The 20,200-nt window shown below is 36.3% G+C and overlaps 4 protein-coding genes, 1 long non-coding RNA gene and 3 other non-coding genes across 11 annotated transcripts; 2 read left to right on the forward strand and 6 right to left on the reverse strand.

Annotated features, from left to right (window-relative positions):
- Window positions 1-57: 57 nt before the first annotated feature.
- Window positions 58-1,114, reverse strand: LOC137579789 (uncharacterized). Its single transcript, XR_011032888.1, has 4 exons — window positions 872-1,114; window positions 594-672; window positions 349-396; window positions 58-161 (listed from the first exon to the last, which is right to left on the reverse strand). It is a non-coding gene; the product is annotated as an uncharacterized lncRNA (long non-coding RNA).
- Window positions 238-320, reverse strand: LOC137580933 (small nucleolar RNA Me18S-Um1356). The gene has a single exon (XR_011033042.1). It is a non-coding gene; the product is annotated as a small nucleolar RNA Me18S-Um1356 (small nucleolar RNA).
- On the reverse strand, window positions 465-555 carry LOC137580920 (small nucleolar RNA Me18S-Um1356). Its single transcript, XR_011033039.1, has one exon. It is a non-coding gene; the product is annotated as a small nucleolar RNA Me18S-Um1356 (small nucleolar RNA).
- LOC137580927 (small nucleolar RNA Me18S-Um1356) lies at window positions 746-832 on the reverse strand. Its single transcript, XR_011033041.1, has one exon. It is a non-coding gene; the product is annotated as a small nucleolar RNA Me18S-Um1356 (small nucleolar RNA).
- A 195-nt stretch (window positions 1,115-1,309) lies between the features above and the next one.
- LOC137579646 (uncharacterized) lies at window positions 1,310-3,192 on the forward strand. The gene is made up of 3 exons (XM_068293418.1): window positions 1,310-1,555; window positions 1,660-2,359; window positions 2,435-3,192. Exons 2-3 carry the CDS (start codon window positions 1,665-1,667, stop codon window positions 2,880-2,882), a joined length of 1,143 nt encoding a protein of 380 aa, XP_068149519.1. The 5' UTR covers window positions 1,310-1,555; window positions 1,660-1,664; the 3' UTR covers window positions 2,883-3,192.
- On the reverse strand, window positions 3,131-9,740 carry LOC137579652 (uncharacterized). Of its 3 annotated transcripts, none has more exons than XM_068293430.1 (6): window positions 9,529-9,740; window positions 8,357-8,492; window positions 8,224-8,297; window positions 8,051-8,093; window positions 4,289-4,414; window positions 3,131-3,510 (listed from the first exon to the last, which is right to left on the reverse strand). In XM_068293430.1, exons 3-6 carry the CDS (start codon window positions 8,266-8,268, stop codon window positions 3,404-3,406), a joined length of 321 nt encoding a protein of 106 aa, XP_068149531.1. In that variant the 5' UTR covers window positions 8,269-8,297; window positions 8,357-8,492; window positions 9,529-9,740; the 3' UTR covers window positions 3,131-3,403. The 3 variants fall into 3 exon arrangements, with proteins under 3 accessions (XP_068149531.1, XP_068149525.1, XP_068149530.1); XM_068293424.1 differs by having other exon boundaries at window positions 8,357-8,817; XM_068293429.1 differs by having other exon boundaries at window positions 8,357-8,817; window positions 9,630-9,649.
- A 6,874-nt stretch (window positions 9,741-16,614) lies between these two features.
- On the forward strand, window positions 16,615-18,299 carry Hpd (4-hydroxyphenylpyruvate dioxygenase). Its single transcript, XM_068292087.1, has 5 exons — window positions 16,615-16,730; window positions 16,896-16,922; window positions 16,990-17,373; window positions 17,446-18,099; window positions 18,179-18,299. Exons 1-5 carry the CDS (start codon window positions 16,728-16,730, stop codon window positions 18,251-18,253), a joined length of 1,143 nt encoding a protein of 380 aa, XP_068148188.1. The 5' UTR covers window positions 16,615-16,727; the 3' UTR covers window positions 18,254-18,299.
- Window positions 18,111-20,145, reverse strand: CtIP (CTBP-interacting protein). Of its 2 annotated transcripts, XM_068292063.1 has the most exons (4): window positions 19,972-20,138; window positions 19,340-19,904; window positions 18,613-19,285; window positions 18,111-18,515 (listed from the first exon to the last, which is right to left on the reverse strand). In XM_068292063.1, the coding sequence occupies exons 1-4, from the start codon at window positions 20,063-20,065 to the stop codon at window positions 18,297-18,299; spliced, it is 1,551 nt and encodes a 516-aa protein (XP_068148164.1). In that variant the 5' UTR covers window positions 20,066-20,138; the 3' UTR covers window positions 18,111-18,296. The 2 variants fall into 2 exon arrangements, with proteins under 2 accessions (XP_068148164.1, XP_068148176.1); XM_068292075.1 differs by lacking the exon at window positions 18,111-18,515 and having other exon boundaries at window positions 19,053-19,292; window positions 19,972-20,145.
- Window positions 20,146-20,200: the final 55 nt, after the last annotated feature.

Raw genomic sequence — 20,200 nt, forward strand, 5'->3', positions numbered from 1 at the left:
AGAAGTGTTGTTGTTATATAAGATTGATTTGAATTATTGCTTTTTTGTATATTTAAATAAAAGAAATGATCATTTTTTTTTTTATTATTATTATTATTATTTGATAATAATGTGTATATACCCATATTCAGCTAATTCAATGGCGCAGCAGCAAATGGAACCTGAAACAAAATGTGAAAATAAATTGATTAGATATTGATATTAATGACAAAGAAAATAAAACTAATGACTTGGGAGATTATCAGATGGTGATGCATGTTAAAAAGGATTTCAACATAATTTCTCTGTTTACTATGTAAAAATGTCATCATTGAAGCTAAACTACTATAAATATGTAAATCAACTTACGTATTTGGTCCATTTCATTGGGAAAATACACCTTTCAATGGTCTCCAACTGTAAAGAAGAATAAATGGATTAGGATCAAATCTCTTTCCCCTCTTCCTTATAATATAATGTTCTTGGCAATCTCAATCAGATGGTGATGCATGTTAAAAAGGATTTCAACACAATTTCTCTGATATTGGTGTATGTAATTATCATCATTTGAGTTTGCCATAGAGAAGAACATCATGAAAAGTTTATAAACTAACCTCGAAATGGGGAATCCCGTCCTCCTTTTGATTTCTGCAAAGTTTTCACATACTCCTAGTACCAATTAGGTAGGCCCTCCTGAAAACAAAATGACATTTGCATAGATTAATAATCGACACTTAAAACTTTGTTGAAGGTATTTAAAGAATTGGTGTTTGATCAGATGGTGATGCATGTTAAATAGATTTTCAACATTATTTTTCTGCTTTGGGTATGAAGTTGTCATCATTAATTACTATGTATGTATTAAGCACATTTTAAATAAATGTTAACTTACCAGGTAAAAAGTATGAAGTTAATAAACCACGTGGGGCAAATGTTGCCTCATCGAGCGGCTTTCTTTCATCATAAAAGTAAATATTTTCCAGAGTTATGGGCCATAAATGACCTTGCGATGGATAGTCAAGTAACCATTTTATAAATTTAGATTTTAAGTCAGATTTAATATTTATTTTCAATAAATTCAGACGTCTTCGCCTGACAAAAGTGTGAATCAAAAGAACGAAAGATTCAAAGGTTAACAGCAGTGCTGCCAGATTACTGATTTTTAGTGATGGACTATTTTAGTTAGAGTGGCCATTTTTAAATTAAAATAACCACAAACTTTTTTTTCGTCGGAGGCGCTTCAGCGAAATTAAAAATATCATTTCATATGATAATGTCAGTTTTCCAAATTATAATATCTTTGGATAGAAGTCCATCCGAATTGATTTTCTAACATGGTATTTAATATCGATTTTGGGAAACGTCTTTTCAACATCTGGCAGTGCTGTGCGAGTTCAGTGGCAGCACCCAACTAAATTGGCGCAATTCCTAAACAAAATACAATTAAATAGCAAGGGAGACTGCAACAGTCGAGTTAGAAAGACGCCATCGTAGATATAGATATTCCCATTCCCTATCCCGAGCAATTAGCAGGCATTTTGTCCAGGCACCTATCAAGTTCAGGCATTTCCAAAGGGTAAGTACTAATGTTACTCAGTGGGGCGCTGTGGGCGGGGAACACGGAAGGAATGTTTATACAATCGTCATTCATCTTTGTTGTTTTCTCAAACACCACAACAGTTGCCATGAACACACCGTTACAGACCCGTATGGCTCTGGCCGAGATTCCTGACCGCTTGGAGGCATTACGGATGGCCAACACACCAACAAATGCCAATCGCCGGACTCCCGATGAACCAACACCGGCGGCCATAGTGAACACACCAAATGCCAATGGCGGAGGAGGATTGACCCTGGGTGTGGGTGGTGATTTCAATTTCTCACCGTTGCCATCGCCGGACGAGCTGGTTATAAGACAGCGTGGGCGTCGTCGTTTTACCACAACCTTCTCGCCGGATAAGGTCAACGGCGGCGGAACGGGTGGGGTGGGTGGTGGCGGAGCCTCTACTTTGCGTAGTCCTTTCCAGCGTACTCCTACCAAAAATCTACAACTTACCAGCGGTATGATATTACGTAGTTCACCACGAAAACGCTTGACCATGGGCAGCACACCGCCAGAACCTGTGCCCATGGAGACATATTCACCCATAAAAATAGCCACCAGCAGCAGTACCAAGCAACAGTTATGGCCTGGAACACCCATAGTGAAGAAGTTAAAAATGGATGATCGTCCCATAGCTCAGACAAATAGCGATATATCCCTACCCAGCCTGTTGCAAGGCTTGTCACAACAGCAATTGATCGATTTGATTGTAAAAAATATAAATACTAGCAGCGATGAGGAGCAAATGCGAAGACAATTGCCCATGCCAGATATAAGGTATGTGTGTGTGTGTATATGACCTCCTCTATACTTGGTATAAAAATTCAATCTATCCCATCCTCTACTTGTTAGTGCCATGGAACAGGAATTGCACTATGCAAAGCGACTAATTTTCAAATCGTTACCCACCTCTCGCCTATGTAAGAAAACAGATGCCGCTGCCTATTCGAAGGCCTCAATGCATCTAAATGAATTTAAACGTCTTCTCCAAACGCAAGCCAAGCGTTTGCATGACTCCACACACTGGGATGCTCTGGTCGATTATGTCAGTATGGCCTGGCAGTGTGTGGCCAGTACACCAAACTGGGAGAGTCATGCCCATAATACTGTGAGGCGACAGTGTTTCAAATTGCTGGCATGCTCTTGTTATGCGGCCATTAAGCATGGCGGCCTTCGATTGGGCCAGACACGCTTAGAGACTCTGGAACGTAATTTAAGAGAATGGTCAAAGGATTATGAGGACGTTTTGTCCTGTGTGAACGCTTTGCAGCGTACCCTTAATAATCGAACTAGTTTATGAGCTAAGTAGCTGATAATTAAGGAGGAGATTATAGACTTGCTAAACTCAAGGTTTAGTGGAACGAATTTTTTTTTATAAGAACAGAAAAAAAAGAAGAAAAACCGAAAAAATTAAATTCAAAGTCTCTCGACAAGAAGATGAGAACAAGAACAAAGAATGGAACTGTTTATCAGGTTTGTTGTCCAATTTGTTTGTCCTTTTGTAAAGAGCCTAAGGATTTTTAGTTTTTAGTGTTAGAAAACGAAAGATAATGAAACAGAAAATTGTATTTATTAACACTTAAATATATATATATATATGTATGTATAAATCATGTTTGTATAATGCTTAGCCATTTGCATTTATTGATCGGTCTTTGGACAGCTTTGAACTAAGTACACTTAGTTTAGTACAAAAAAAAAATGGGCTTCTTTTTTTCCCTTGGTTTTGGTTTCCTCGCTAAAACACTATGACTATGACTGGTGACTGGTGATCCTCAATCAGGCTTAGGATCCAGATCAGCATTAATGCAAGATACGACTTCAACTTCGCCAACTTGTCCGATGGGCAAATAGAGACCAACAGGAGACCAAAACGATCAGCAATATTGTGGGACAACAGCATAACGATTTACCCGAAATATGGCGCCCTGTAAACAAATGAATATTTAAATTTATACGTTTTCTTCTTCTTTTGTAATTGAACATCCTGGCCCATGACATATGCGAACAATAGTTTCATTCGTTATTGAAAGCGATGAACTTATATTTATTGTTATAATTCTGCAAGTATTAATTACTCTGTAATTTCCCTCTAGACACATATAGAACTTAATATTAACGATCAGCTGCAAGTATTGATTCTTAAAATTGAATTTATTTGCCACCTTCAGTCATATTTCTTTATGTATATTTATTAATGGGCAAGTGTTGCTCATTCTGTATGGTTCTATTCTGTTTATAACTTGAAATACTTGGAAACACTCTGTTCTACAATTTATAGTTTCAAAAATTTATGGTACACATTTTTTTGTTATAAACTGAAAACAGATTTTGCTGTTGCCGTTGTTGTTAATAACTTTGTCCCCCTCCCACTATAATGATTTAAAGGTCTTTCAAAGCCAACAGAATAAAAAAAAGAAAGAAAGGAAAAAAAAAAAACAAATCATCATCCGAGTGAGCAATTTCAATTAGCGTTATAAACTAAATATAATTATCATGATTTGAATTTGTTCTCTTTTGATTTGTTTATTTATCGGCGCCTTCGCTGTGTGTGGAAATCGAGAGATCTATTTACGTTATAAAAATTAGCAAAGCATTGTTAATCCCCCGCCCAAAACATGTGTACATATACATATATCAAAGATTTTTATATACCTCATAATACATATACTTAGGTATGTATGTATATATCATAAGATTACTTACATTCTTTGGCCAGAGCACTGGCACAACAACATTCTTTCACCTCTTCAAAGTGAAAGCACGAACCCACCGAAGATGTGTAGACCTTTTCGCCGGCATAACAGATATGGGGCACATAGGGCAGACCCTCTGGAAGATGTGAGAAAACACAATATATTGAGCAGCCGCATATTGGAAAATATATATACAAATCTTTGATCGAAGCAAAGGCCAAATGTTAAGACTCTAATCTTTAGATATTTAGTGAACAACTTTCAGTTGTTCGTGTCAATCATATCAATACAAAGATCTCAAGAACCTCTCAGGGCCCTCACATTTTTGAGTTAATATACATATTTATTTTAGTAAAGATCAATAAACATTTTTGACCAATAAAAAAAATATTTCCATACATTTGAAAACAAAATAATTAAAATATGAAATTTATGTCTATTGCATTTAAGTTGAAACGGAAAACAATAAAATAGTATGTGTTTATATATCGAATGTATTGGCTCTAAATATACATACTTATATAGTATACATATGGATATTGTATTTTGGTTGGTTTTGTTCTCTCGATCCCAATTAAAATCGAACCATGAGGAGGTTATATGTATGGATATTTTGCCTGATATTGTTGTTTATGTAAAAGTCAACGTGTCTATAAATTATAGACATATATATATATTTTGGTACAATTTACAGCGAGAGATGCCAAACAAGAAAGGGTATATTCATTTCAATGGAATTGGTAATCGAAATCAGTTGAAATATTAACCAAAATAAACCAAAGAAGAGAGTGGGGATTCATCTAAGGAGATTCATGGAAAATATATATTCTATATTCTATTCTTCTTAATGGGTATTTCAAAGGTCGACTCAACGTTTTAAAAGTATGAAATTTTTGCTTCTCGTTAGTCTTTTTTTCTCTATTGTTATTACTGCGTGTCGCAAATATTTATCCAATTAAATAATTATTGCCTATTTTTTTTTGTTTGCTGTTTATTCGCGTTTGACTTGCTCTGTCTATTGTATTGTATAATGCAAATCGACAGTTGAAATTGTTATTAATCTTTCGAGACAGTTTAAAGACAGAGCAAGGATACCCAGCCAAAGATATGGATATGTATTTAGTAGAAATGATCTAATAATAAATCAATTGTGATTGACGCTGCCAAGTGAATCATAGATCACATTTTTCACTATCATTTTCAAATTATAATAAAATTATCTATTCAAATTAACTGCGGGGCACTCTGTCCGCTAAATTTAATTGCGTAAAATTATGGAAATATTTATTTATTTTTTCGTTTTTTGGCGCTATAAACACGACACTTCCAAGTTAGCCACCCAGTGGACAATCTATGTATGTATGTATGTATGTATGTATATCTATGTGGGTGGGTTGGGTCAGCACTTCATTCATTCACTCACTGGGCAGGTGTTTTCTTTTGTCTGTTATTGATCAATATGCCCAACACGTCCTTCATATCGATTCTACCTTCTTACGTGGAGGGAGTCAGCGGACAAATATGTCTCTCGAGTTGAACGAATGATCGTTCTTTCTACACTCTTGCCTTGGGAGGGAGCCTCTCTATATATGGGCAATGCCAGAAAGTAATCAAAATTTTTAAGATTTGTGTGTACAAATTGATAAGTATCTCGAAAACAGTTACAAAAACCCATTTTTTATGATGCTGAATGTTTAATAGTCAGCGGAAATGTTTCTCCCTGTATATAGCCGACTTTGGGTTACAATTAATGTACCCTATATGTACATACATACATATATCGGCAGACATCCAGGGAGTTTGCTGTGTAAATATTTATAGTCGCGATAAGGTAGAATTCGCAGAAAGCTGCATTGGATAGGGTTAATAAAAGAAAGCTTATCTGTATACCCCAACTTTTTGCTTGAAAACTAAAACGTTTAGACAACTGTTGCGGTTAAACTGTTCGAAGAATATTTCATTAATTACAGATCTCTGGGTTAGCAGAAAACGAATTTCGATTGATCGTTTGTTACAGCGAAGTAGGTTGAATTCTGTGATAATAAATATTGAGTTTGCCCCACATTTTGTGAGCCAAATAAAGCGATAATGTGTACAAACAAAATTTATATAAACATGATAAAAATAAAAGTAAAAACGGGGCACAATTTAACAGGACATACATACTTACATGAGGTAAACCCCATTGCGAATTTGTTCTTGGAATTGTGTTTTTTGCTTGTTATAGGGGATTCCCATAATTGAAACCTTCGCACAAATGAAAAAAAAAAAAAGAAAATCTAAGTGAAACCCGCCTACAATCAAGCCAATAACAAATTAAATCTAATGAGTGCACTTTTAACAACAATTTGAAAAGGCATTTGGCGGGTGCATTTTGGAAAACAAATGAAAAACTGTGGATATGCCTTGAAGAAAACCATTCAAGTGTGTAGAAAACAAACAACAACAATAACTACAAAAATTCCAAGCGCCGATGCCATACCCACAAAATGCAGCCAAACGACAAGTAAGAGAACAAAATTTATAAACTAACGCTTGGACATTAGGCATAACTGAAAAGCAACTACAGTGAGTAGTCGCTACAATGGATTTACATTGATTTGGGTAGACTACACCAGACCTTCGATAATCTTATATGGTCAATAACTAGCTAATTGAAAAGAAAAATAAACCTTTGAGATGTTTTCATTCAACAATTTCGAACATACAGGATATACAGGGGACCTTATATTTTCTTGTGGTTCTCTTTGTCACCTTAAAGAGTCTTGTTCATTCTTAATCACTGACTCAAATAATTACTTACTTCGTCATTGGTTTAGTTGTTCCTTTTGAACGAGTATTATCGCCTTTTAGAAAGGAAATGGTTAGGGAAACTCAGAATCGAGTGAGTCAGTAAGCAACTGAACATGTGAGTAAGTGAGCAGTTGAAATGGATTCACCTTATTGGGCCCAAGAAATCAAATTGGAATTTATAATATACACAAATAAGAAATGTGTAAAATTAACAGAGAAATCTCAGCTGACGTTACTAAAAGGTCTTACATCCCTACTTAATACGTCATAATCAGAACTTTGTTTATACTTAAAGAGAGAAGCATGTTTCCCAAAAAGACATTATGTTCTGGCATTACTCACTAGTCACTGGGAGAGTGTTCACTGTCAGCTGCACAACAATGCAATGAAGCGTGCCCGGGAATAAACTATGCGGTTTAATCAGGGCTTTAACAACTTCCGTCCCGCACCACCATAGCTTAGCATGGGTCACCATCCTCATTGCCATCGGCATGAGGCAGGCCGACCACGTGCTACTATGACCAAGAAGCATCTCTTCAACCCCGGATCCACATTTCGAGATACTTTTGTGGCTTATTCTGGTTGCGTTACAACTCTGGGACATTATGCATGTGGATGGCGTGTGTGGGGCTAGTTAGAGCTACCTAGAACGCTGTTTTGATTCGTTCTTTCAGTGGGTTAGTGGCACCACCAACAAAAACAGAGAAAGAACAAAAGCAATTTCGTTGTTTACTGTGAGAAAATAGCCAACACAGAAATGGTAATAATTTTTGCAGACTTTGTCTACAATAATGATTTGTTTGTTTGTCTTCTGGTTAGGAGGCGTGGTGGGGCGGCAAGCTCCCCAAGAAGTGAAGTGGGTGGTGTTCGGGCTGGCCTAGGCCAGGCCATGTGCTACGAGTCTTACAGCAAATGCATAAATATCAAAGATTTTTCTTTTCGTTTTGTTTTTCTTTTGTTTCTGTGAGTAAATACTAACCGTCTCTATGCTGTAGCTCGCACCAGCAATGATCATTGATGAACTGCAAAATGGAAAATAAAAATGGTTGGTTTTCTTTTTTGTTTCTTCGTTTTCGCTTAGAACAACATTTTCTTACAAAATTATTAGTTTTAGACATAAGCAAAACAACTATGTATGTATATATTCTCTACCTGTGGTCCAAGGCAATATTTTAGTACATCGGGAGTACATTTCATGGAATTGCAGGCATTTTTTGGGCCATGTGCTATAAGAAGTATGTATAGAATATAGACTGAAATCGGCTCAGAGTCGGAATTAGCTTACTCTCATTAAACTTTCTCAGCGCCAGAATGGCCTCTTGTCTGGATACTTGATGATCGAAAGTGAACTCCTCGTATGTCTCACTATTGAGTGGATCCTTTGCCTGCAGATCATCTTTGTCACACAATATGCAAGAGGTCTGTGGAGCAGCCAATGTGAGGCTTATGCAGCTCAGTAATAATAACAGCAGGTATAGGAATGTTGTCGTGCTCTGAGGATGATGATGATGATGATCTAGTTGATGATGATGATGTGATCCACATTGATATATTCTTTGTGTGGCATTATCCTTTACAAGATACTCCAATTCCATTTCAACATACATTTTATTTCTAGGTTTAATTTTGATTTTTGCTTTTTTGCACGATTATCACATTAATTTAGTATTTTGTTTTAGTTTGTGCGTTGTTGTTGTAGGACCTAGTAGTAATAGTTTTTTGTTTGTCGTGTTATCTGATACGAATCTGTAAGAGGAAAAAAATGCGGTCGTGTTTGGCATATTGAAATTCTACATACAAATACACACACACACACACACACGCACACACACACACAAGTGTATCTCTGGAATAGTTTTCCAGATGAATTACTTTAGTTTCAAGCACTTTACAGCTGAATTGTTTAGCTATTTTTATAGTATTTAAAGTGAAATTATTTTGCTTTAAATGTGTCTACAATTTCAACATAATAACAATAACAACAAAAAAAACACTAAAACGTTTTGAGCTTTAGAACTACCTACTTATTAAAGGTTTTTGATTTAGTTATAATCTTATTAGATTTTGAAAAGGATTTTCTGATAAGTTTAAGTTTTGTATTTCTTTATTTAATTAAACTTCATTTTTTGTCACTTTTTGTCACTCCATTTGTTGAAACATATATTAAAAACCATCTTTGATTCATTTCAATTTCAATTGCCATTTTGTTGATTGTCAAAAACACACACAATTTTTGTTTTCCAGAGGTTTTTCTTTTCTCACTTTTTCTTTCTGATAAATTATCAAAGAATTTCGGTTATTTTTTGTAAGTAATTTATTAGTCAGCTCAATTCAAAGCAGATCATAAATTAACAAAGAGAAAAAAAAAACAAAAATGTTGCACCAAACCGAACACACAAAAAAGAAGAAAAACTAAATGTGAAATTGGGGGAAAACTCTGAGAAATTATGATCGTACCACAAACGAAAGATTACAACAGATCTGCTCGCGTTTTGCCGAGCGGCACAGAAATCGGGGAAAATCAGACTACGTCCGTTTCCCAAGCTATGCAAATTTACTCTGACAAATCGGTTCGTTTTGGCGTGCCTGACGGTCTGACTGGCTGGCTGCCTGACTGCTTATCGGACGACTCTGGCGCTCATTTTGCTCTCGAACTTCTCGCCGCCGCCGCCGTTGGCTCTCTGAGGGACTGGTCGTCGAGTTGGCTGCATATAATGGCCCCACTGCACTGTGCCATGTGTTGGGGCAGGTAAAGGGCTTTTGGAGGGGTGGGGAAGAAACGCCTTATCAGTTAGTTACGAAAAATTCTTTGAACTCTACTAAAAGATTGAGACACTCAAATCATCTTCTAAGCTTGGCCCAATTAAAAAGGGCAACTTGACCAAATACAGTGAAGACTCTAGCAGCAGACTAAAACAGTGTAACCATGGCCTGTCCACGTATGCGAGTTTTCACTGTACACACATACAGAAGTGGTAGAAACTTGATCACCATAATATTCAGTTTCTATACTACATTTTGACATCGAATCAGTTAGAGAGTTGACTTTATTTCACCTGAGGATTTGGGAACAATGAATGCCATAAACCTATTCCATCATACGAAAAGATTCACTTTTACTTCAATATTATCACCTATTCTAAAAACAAAAGTCCTTTTGTCAAAAATTATCTCCCAAAACACACTAATTTTTATATCCAGACCAATTTTGTATGCCTGATGCCTGATTATTCCCACTCAATTTTTATATAGACAGTTCCAAAATCTTCAGGCTCACACCCATTAATCTGACCATGAGTGTATGTGGTTCTATCTAACCTTTATTGGATCATGTAAGGTGTTTTTTTCTTTTATCAAAGCAAAATATTGTCGTTGATAAGGTTTAAACAAAGATAGTATTCATAGAACACTTTGAATTGAGTCAGTTTATTTATTTCCTTATAATCGCATTCCAAGAAAACTTACAGAGGGAGAAAGGGAGAGATTTTCAGTTTAGATTTTAGGATTAAATCGAATTTCAAATAAACTGATTTTCATCTAGAGATAAATTGCATAAACATTTATAACAACTTTGGTCAATTAACACACACCCAAATACACACAAACACACACACACAGACAGATATGTACATATACAGACAGAGACTCTATGAATTAGCGCCAGCTATCATCACACAACTTTATCAAAAACCAAAAGCATCACACACACACACACACACATGAGGGAAATGCTCCATTAATAATATATCACCTAATAAGCTTCCAGTAATTTGTTGAAAATCAAGCAGAACCAAAATGGCGCATACCTTATAGCATACCGAACCGGCAATATCTGACACACATTGAAATATTTTTATAATTTATGCCTACCTAATGTATGACGATGCTGCATCCCAGAATGGGATCCCTTTAAATAGATACATACATACATAGGTTCTACCTCAACGTATATGTACGTATGTACATATATGCATTAAAAGCAGGTCCGCATTGTATATAATGCGGGCCCTAGATAAGAGTAACTTTGGAGAATGAGATTAACTACTTGTCGTATACTAACTAGTTAGTGCTTGTTATTTACTTGAATGTTTTGTATTTGTTGTATCGAATTGATTTTGACAATTTGTTGCTTTTAAGTTTTCAAAATCAAATTTGAGAGGCCTTAAAAACTAACTAACTTTAATACAATGTACTTTCATCGCAGTTTAAGAAAAACGAGCATTTTAAAACGGCTTCAGGCCAAATCGCCCAAAAATTATAGTCAAAAAATCAGAGCTTTAATCGGCTCCAATACAAGTGCAGGGGCAAAATTAAAAGTTTAACAGATTAGTTAAACTATATACATATCTACCTCTTTAAAGAAGTTTCCTATAGATAGATCTTTAAAATCTTGGATGAATAAATTATACTCTTCGATTTCCTAGATCTAGTAGATCTACACGTATACAGTTGAACTTTTGTGTGTATCTCTGTATATGTATATTAATACATAAGAGAGTTTAGTAAAACTTAACTTTAGTTACTTGGGGGTTCAAACTGTACTGTGCCAAACTGAACTTTAGCGATTCGAACTTCAATATTAACAGATATTTTGTTGGGCAGTGTTATTATTATTATTCCCCAACTTTCGGAAAATAACATTTGAAGTATTATATTTTCGTTACGAATCCAATGGAATTCGATCCAATGTGGTTTCATTTTCCCTTTAATGTCTTGTCCTTTTTCTCTTCCCCCCTCTTATTCTCCTGCCGTGTAAGTCCGACCCTGTGTATGTATAAGCATAGAAAATCTTCTCTGGGCTTCATAATATATATTTTTTTTATTCTATTTAAAAATAACATTTAAAACAATGTGCAGAGTGGAATAAGAAGTTGTTCAGAGCAATCTATTGTTTATTTGTTTAACTGCAACCTGCTGCTGCTGGTGGTGCTTGCCACAACCTCATCCTCCCTCCCCCCCCCCCTTTGGATGGTGGTGGATCATTAAAATTTTTGACAGGCGTCTCTTGTTTTGAAATGCGAACGTTTTATGGACTTTACTTTCTGGGGCTATTAAAATGGTTTTCATTTCATTTCGTTTTGTTTCGTTCTGGGTGAGCTTATTGTATTTTCTTTTGTGGTTCAGTGGTAAAACTATAAAAATGAGAAGAAAAAATGCAAAGAACTAAGAAAAAGAAATGTAACCAAATAAATGACTTAATCCATAAGGACTTTAATTGTGATGGAGAGAGAAGCGTGTCAAGGTAAACAGGCTCCCAAAGAGGGGATTTCCCCCATATACACCTATGCATGTATGTGTATGTGTATGAGTATGTATTTGTATTGTGTATGCACTAAGGGCGCGTCAATATGAAAGGCAAAGATGATTTTTTGACACGCAAGCTCAATTACTTTTTGTAATTTGCATACATGTAGCAAAAATGTTCGCCAAAAACTATTTGGTAATATTAACTAAATTAAGGTTAAATATAGGTCATCGTTACCTTCTGTATGTATATGTATACATACATATGTATGTATGTATGTACATACATACATATATTGGCTTTGCCGATTTTCCAAAACTTTTGGTTTCACACAATTTAGTTTAGATGGAGAAATTAGTTGCTAAATTAGACAAGTTGATCTAACATTGACTATCGTTTATACTTACATATGTCTTTAAGACTCACCACCCACTTTTAGGTGCTAGAAGGCGTGGCTCCACCCTTATTTAAGACATTTCGGGTATCTCCAAGTCAATAAACTCTTTCCATTTGGGTTATACAAAAACAACCCTTGATCTTGTCCAAAACAAAACAAGTTTTCTAGCAAATGACTCTCAAACTGTTGGTTCTACAAGCACTGGGAAATTTCAATATATGTACATTCAAGATTTTCATTTCAGTTTTTCAGCATTTTATGCCATTGGCAAGGCAATTTTGTTTTTGTTTTAATCACTTAAAATTTATGATCATTTTCACACTGACCAATCAATCAACGAAATCGCAAAAACACAACAAAAAAAAACAAAAACAAGCATAATAATATCACAATATCACGAAAAAGCGAGAGCGCAATAGAAAGAGAGAGTGAGAGAGAGGGAGAGAGTGGGAGGGGGGATATGAGACTATTTTTAATACTTTTAACTAGAGAATGCTTTTTAAGACTTTCAATTTTTTGTTTAGTGGAATTTATGTTGTAAGTTTTAAAAGTTTTGTATATTGTTTGTTGTTGTTGTTGTTTAGTTTGACCTTTTTTTTACATAAAGATTTTAATCGCTTTGCTTGCAAACGCAAATTTGTCAGAGCATAAATTTTTCCACAATAATAACAAAAAAACAAAAATATCAATCAAGCTAATTTTGGCCAAGCCGAAACATAAATACCCTTGCCTTGCTCCTTTCAACTCTCACTCTGTCTCTTTCTAGTTCGAAAGGATTGTAAATGTATCCCTGATCGACACGCATACACATACAGTGTGTGTAACGCTGCTTCTTGTATGTGTGTGTGATTATTCGCAGTTGGCAGCGCTGTAAGCAGCATTTAAGCAGAGCCAATTTACATATATTGACTATAACTTGTGTTCTATTTATCCGATCTTTTTGAAATTCAAGGAGATAATGTTTTAAAGTGAAAACTCCCTCATCAGTCATTTTCATAAAGACACTTAAACTCCTTCACTGATTTTCCGTGTAGCTTTAAACGATATAGTCGGCCGATTCGAACAATTATCAACTATCTTTCACAAAGCTAATAAAAACGCAAAATATTTATCTCAATAGATTTTAAATTGTAAGCGGTCAGGCATACGGACTAGACTCAGCTTCTCATGCTGATCAAGAATATATGTATGTATGTATATGTAAACTTGATGGGATCCTTTTCTACGTTACAAACATCTCACCAATTTCATAATACCCTTTGTAAGGGTATAGGGAAAACTAGCTAAAGGGGCGCCACGTATATGACCGGGCGGAGGCAGAGAGGTGGAAGACGAGATGGCGACAAATGATTTTTAGTTTTTAGCGACAGTTCAAGTACATTTGGTTTTTGCCTTTGGATTTTTTTTTTTTAATGTTTCTTAAATAAAATAAACAATTTTTAAATTTATTATACAGTATTTTGGTCTTAGGTTTTCTTTATATATTGGAAGCGCAATAAGAACGAGTAAACGACTGAATGAATGAACTTGCGGCGGCAACTATGGCAACAACAAACCCACAAAAATATCCTTTGTCTTGTCCATATTCTGACTACCGAACAACCCTTAAGAGTTGCACCCGAGCAAACGAGCTAACAGAGAGCCACGAATGAGTTAACAGAGCAGGATAAAGCACATTTCTTTGTGTTGGCAGTGCTGTGTACCCTCTCACATAAGATTGAGACGACAATCCAGGGAAGGAAATTTGATATCCTTTCACCAAGCAACAGGCCACATTGGTGCGTACATATAACAGGAAATTCAAGAGAATGCAAACTTCTTAATGCTGGCAGTGCTGTATGCCCTTCCCCCCTCCCGCAGGACAGTGACCGTGAGACAAAAGGCAAAAGGTGGTAGGTAACTTAATATCCTTTTAACTAAGCAACAGGCCAACGAAAGTTAATGGTTGTTGACCGAACGGTCAATTCAAATCAAGTTTTTGAAAGACACCTGCCTTTGGAGCAAAATAGATTTCTGAGAACCAAACGATGATGACAAATACCATTTGCCATTATGGAATGCCATGACTTGGGGTAGGATCACTTTTTCTCTTGGTTTTTATACTCCAGATCATTTGTCTTGTGTCAGGTGTTTGGCAATCGTTTCGTTTCGTTTTCAGTCCTCATCGAATCGATTGATGCCCCAAATATGTTGAGAACACATGGCGTATAAGCAACAAATCATGAACTCAACTAGCTCTCTCAGCATTAATGATTAGCCTCAGACAATGTTCCGTCTTCTTCTGGCCATTTCATTTCATATCATAGTGGGTTAGGGATGGGGGTGGTGGATAATATGGTCGAGTGGGGCCATTGGCACGAAGCCAATTGAATGCTTGACATTTATTATGATTGACTTATTAGGAAGCAGACAGGGCAAGACTATCATTAGTTGGCTAGGGGCAGGCGGGGGACCAAAAGCTATTAACAATATGTTTAACGAGCTCAGAAGGGTTCAAATTGTATTGAAAGATAATCATCCACACTAGCAAATACATACATATGTATATATACATATGGAATTGCATCGAAAAGGACAAATGTTTCCTCCTTGCAAAGATAAGACAAAACGATTAACTTTAGAAGTAGTGAAGAGATATCGAGGCATATCTGATTGAGAGTTCATTTTTCGCAAGTCAAATCTTTATTATCATAATTTGAAAAGAACCAAAGATTAAAAATGAGAAAGAAGAAAATGCATTGCGTTATCTATTGATTGTGATAGATATATCACAAATCGGACATAAAGAAGGAATTACAAATTATTTGTTTATTTGAATAAGTCAACGAGAGGCGTGTGCCAAGGTGGAACCCGACTTTTCGCTTTGCTCACATTGTTTGTTTATCGTTTCGCCGGGACTTTCGGTGTTCTCATGCAAAACAACTTGGCCAATGACAATAAGTCGGAACAATAACAACATCAAAAATGAACGATAACACTTAACACTCTATTTATTCATAGTGCTTCGCCGTTCTAACTGGTTAAGCTCATCGACAATTAGCTTCAAAATAAGGTAGTCAAGTCATCTAAACGACTTTGCTATACCATGCACCTAATGAAAACCGAATTCGTTTTCTGCATGCTTATCTCGGCCCCAGTAAATCCCTTCTTTTGGGTAGGGTAACTTGGTTAGTACTTAGCCAATTTTTATGAAATTCGGGCATGCCGATGAATATGAATATTAAATTAAGGTATTCGAAATATTTTGATGATACTTAAAAAGTTGTGGCTTCTTTCAGACAAATGTTATACACGATTTTTCGAATTGAATATACCATTACATTCCATTCACTTTAATGGTATTCAAAAAATGAGAGGGAGAAAAAAATATAGAGTTTTGGGGGGCTCGCAACAGAAATCAAGTTCAATGTGATGACTTGACAAACTTGACTTGGCTCATGCATATTTCATTTAAACTAAATATAAAAAACATTTTGCATAATGAGTTTTCACATATTTCTAACGGCAATAAGAGGGTAAAATTTGTTGTATTTTATTTTTGGGAACATTTCTGATAATATAGAATTCCTACTCATAGAAATGTACATACATACATGTTGTTTAAGGCGAATTCATTTGTTGTTACCGAGTCGGCTAAATTGTGCAATTCATGACGATTGATAAACAAATCAACATCGAAATTGCATAAATTTATTAACTAACTAACAGCAGCAGCAGCAGTTGCCACCTGTTCTCGAGTAAACAACAAGAACAACAAAAACAACCAGATTCTTAAGATATTCCAATTTTGAAATAAACAAAATACTAGTTTGGCTTATATTTAAATGAATACAGGATTTATTCACCTGATCTGGGCCCTATATAAAGCGGCCAATACAAGTTCGAAATCGATTTACTTTGCTGAAGATCGTGTAAGAGCAGATCAAAGACGGATCACGGATCGACGTTATATTTAAAATCAAATTTTTAAACGCGTGTGAGGTGAAAATTTGCATAAATTGAGTCTGAGTGATAATGGTAAATTTTCCATGAAGTTGATTCGCTATCTCATTACCATCAATTAAAAGTAGCCGAATTAAACTATATACATATGTTTAATTAAATAATCATAATCAAGTTTTTTCTATTGTTGAATTTAATATCTATAACTTTAATATATTTTTCGGATATTGCCAAAAACAGACCAGCTATACTGACAGAGGAACCAAAGTGAGTGATAAAAATTGTGTTTTTCATTTCGATCTTCTAAAGGGCTCTCTTCTTACTTTCTTGACAGCCTGAAGCCGGCAAATTCCTAAGCTTTGATCATCTAACATTCTTTGTTGGTAACGCCAAGCAGGCGGCCAGCTATTATACCACTCGTTTGGGTTTCGAACCACTTGGCTATCAGGGATTGGAGACGGGAGAGCGTCGCTATGCTAAGCATGCTGTGCGTCAAAATAAAATTGTCTTTGTCTTCGTTTCGGCCTACAATCCGGATGAGCAAGAGCATGGATTGCACTTAATGAAACATGGCGATGGGGTCAAAGATGTGGCCTTTGAGGTAGAAGATTTGAATGCCATCTTTAGTCTGGCAGTGGCTCGTGGAGCTGAAGTGGTACGCGATATATGGGAGGAAAGTGATGAAAATGGAGTTGTGAAATTCGCTACCATTAAGACGGTAAGATTAGAGGGGATCTTCCTAATATTATCCACATTCCAATGTTCCATGTTCTGTCATTGTGTGTTATAGTACGGCGACACCACGCACACTTTTGTGGAGCGTCATGGTTACGTTGGGGATTTCTTGCCCGGGTTCCAGCGTGCTGTACCCGATGTTCTGTTGCAAAGTTTGCCATTGACTAAATTAAATTTTATTGACCATGTTGTGGGTAATCAGCCCGATTTGCAAATGGAGAGTGTTGCCTCTTGGTATGAGCGTATTTTGCAGTTCCATCGTTTCTGGTCTGTCGATGATTCACAAATTCATACGGAATACTCGGCATTGCGTTCCATTGTTATGGCCAACTATGAGGAAACTGTTAAGATGCCTATCAATGAGCCGGCCAATGGCAAGAAGAAGTCCCAAATTCAAGAATATGTGGAATACTATGGCGGAGCCGGTGTACAGCATATTGCCTTGAATACGGACGACATTATACAGGCTGTGAGCAATTTAAAGGCACGTGGCACGGAATTTCTGACCATTCCGTCGTCATACTATGAGATTCTTCAGGAGCAGTTGGCGCATAGTCGCACGAAGATCAAAGAAGACATGAAAATCCTTCAGAAGTTAAACATTTTGATCGACTTCGATGAGAATGGCTATCTATTGCAGATCTTTACCAAGAACTGTCAGGATAGACCCACACTTTTCCTGGAAGTCATTCAACGTTACAATCATAATGTAAGTTTAGCTAAATAGGAATATTTATATATTATTTATTCTTAAACTTAAAATATTAACAAACTATTTTTTTTTTCAGGGCTTTGGTGCCGGCAACTTCAAGTCCTTATTTACGGCAATTGAAATTGAACAGGCCAAACGTGGAAATTTGTAAATTATTATTTCGACGATATGCTAAATAAATTGATATAGCAACATTATTGTTTCTTTGATTTTTGCTGTCCTTGTTGTTGGTCCTTTGATTTGAATCGTGTGTCTATCAAGACTTCATTACGAGGATCGTCTGGGGCCAGGGATACCATTAGCGGATTCCAAAAGCCAGGCGGAGTCAAAGGTGCGTTAATCTGATGACGACATCTGCTTAGATATCCTCGTATTTTTTCTTCATTCAAATTGGCACCCATAAAATTGATAAGCTACAAAAGAAAGATAATCAAGTCCGTATTTTGCTTAATGTGGTCTCAAAAGTGGACTAAATCTAACAAGAAGTAAAGAAAAGAAATGTCAACTAACCTTTTCACATTCCTCGCATTCAATATTATATTTTTCTTTTAGGGTCAATTCTTTTTCCTGCTTTATCATTAGTGGACGGGGAAACGGATCCTTCGCCATTTCAGCAGATTCATTGGCTTTTCCCTCCTCTTTTACATCATCCGAGATGTACCTCTCAATTTCTTCAGGCAGTTTGGTAGATTCATTCCCCACATCCAGGCCAGTCTGTGATTGCGGTTCCTCTTTAACGCATTTTTGTGTTAAAGGACGATCAAGTGTACTTGTAGCAGTTGATGATTTATGTTTTTGTTGCTGAATCATACGCTGCTCATACAATTCTAAGGCCTTTGTTTGATCTTCTTTCATAACCTCGGCCATAAGGTCCATTGTTCCCAAATTACTAATGTCATCAGAGCTATCGTCTAAGAAGACGATGTCCTGACTAGAGGGAGTCAATAGAATCAAACTGTCTGAGGTAGTGTTGCATGTTTTTATCGTTGGTAATGTGGCAGGTGGCGGTAACATGGATTGCTCAGACAGTTTCAGCAGTTCATCCTCATCAAGCTTCTCCAGATCGAAATACGGCTGTTGTCCCGTCGTCTTAATGATACTGCTCTCGTTGCTCCCGCTGTTGTTGTTGTTGCTGCTGCAGCTGCTGTCTTTGTTGGAGGCGAAGTCGTTGTCTTTGGCGTTTCTGTAAACTTCAGGAATTATTTAAAGATTGCGCGCAAAATTTGTATCCACTTACTTTTGAAGTAGGGAACGCGTTTGTGATTGCTTGGCCTGTTTGAGGGACGTAAATAGATTGGGACTTTCCTCTATTGCCTCCTGCTGACTTTGCTTATCGGGTTGGAATTGTAAACGTGTTTGCTTAAGCTTGGAACTGCGCCTCGTTAAAGATAACTTGTTGAGGGATTGACTATTTGGTGTCTTCCCCATCCAATTAATCTCGGGTTGCACATTCTCCACATTTTTCACTTCCAACCTGCGGCAAAGTTTGCGGGGTGTACGTTTGGTAGCACTTTCAGTCTCTGCAATGGTTTCATCCTCGTCTTCAATCAACTCATCATCAGAAGGAGAAATTTTGAAGCTATTTATTGCTATATTCATGTTCAAGGAATTTTGACTTTGTGGCAATGGCGAATCAGTCTTCTTAATTGGTGAAAATTTCATTTTCTTGTCGACATGAATGTTGGAAATAACCCTTGAGTCTATTTGTTTCTGTTTGAGCTCCAAGGCTTTGTGGAGTTTCTCATTGCGCGTTTGCAAATTGCTTATGGTCTTGGCATCATTGGAATATGTTTTCTGCAGCACTTTTGTAAGGAGAATACAAAAGATAATTAATTATTAAAACTAATTTAAAGCAAATTGGAAACTCACTCAAGACATGAGCCTTAATAGACTCCAAAGCGTTTAAAAGACATTTGACTGTACTGGTGGCATCTCCCTGATCGAAGCAAAGACCGCAAGTCATTTTCTTGTTTTTATTCTTATCAACAATATTTAATTAAAACCAACAACAAAATAATGTATTAAGTCCGTCCCGCTAATTTGGAACCAGGCCGCAGTGTTGATAACTGCTGAGATTACGAAAGTAACGAGCTGTTTG

This window comes from Drosophila tropicalis, unplaced genomic scaffold (assembly GCF_018151085.1).
Source record: "Drosophila tropicalis isolate 14030-0801.00 unplaced genomic scaffold, ASM1815108v1 contig_1190, whole genome shotgun sequence".
Taxonomy (NCBI): Eukaryota; Metazoa; Arthropoda; class Insecta; order Diptera; family Drosophilidae; genus Drosophila; species Drosophila tropicalis.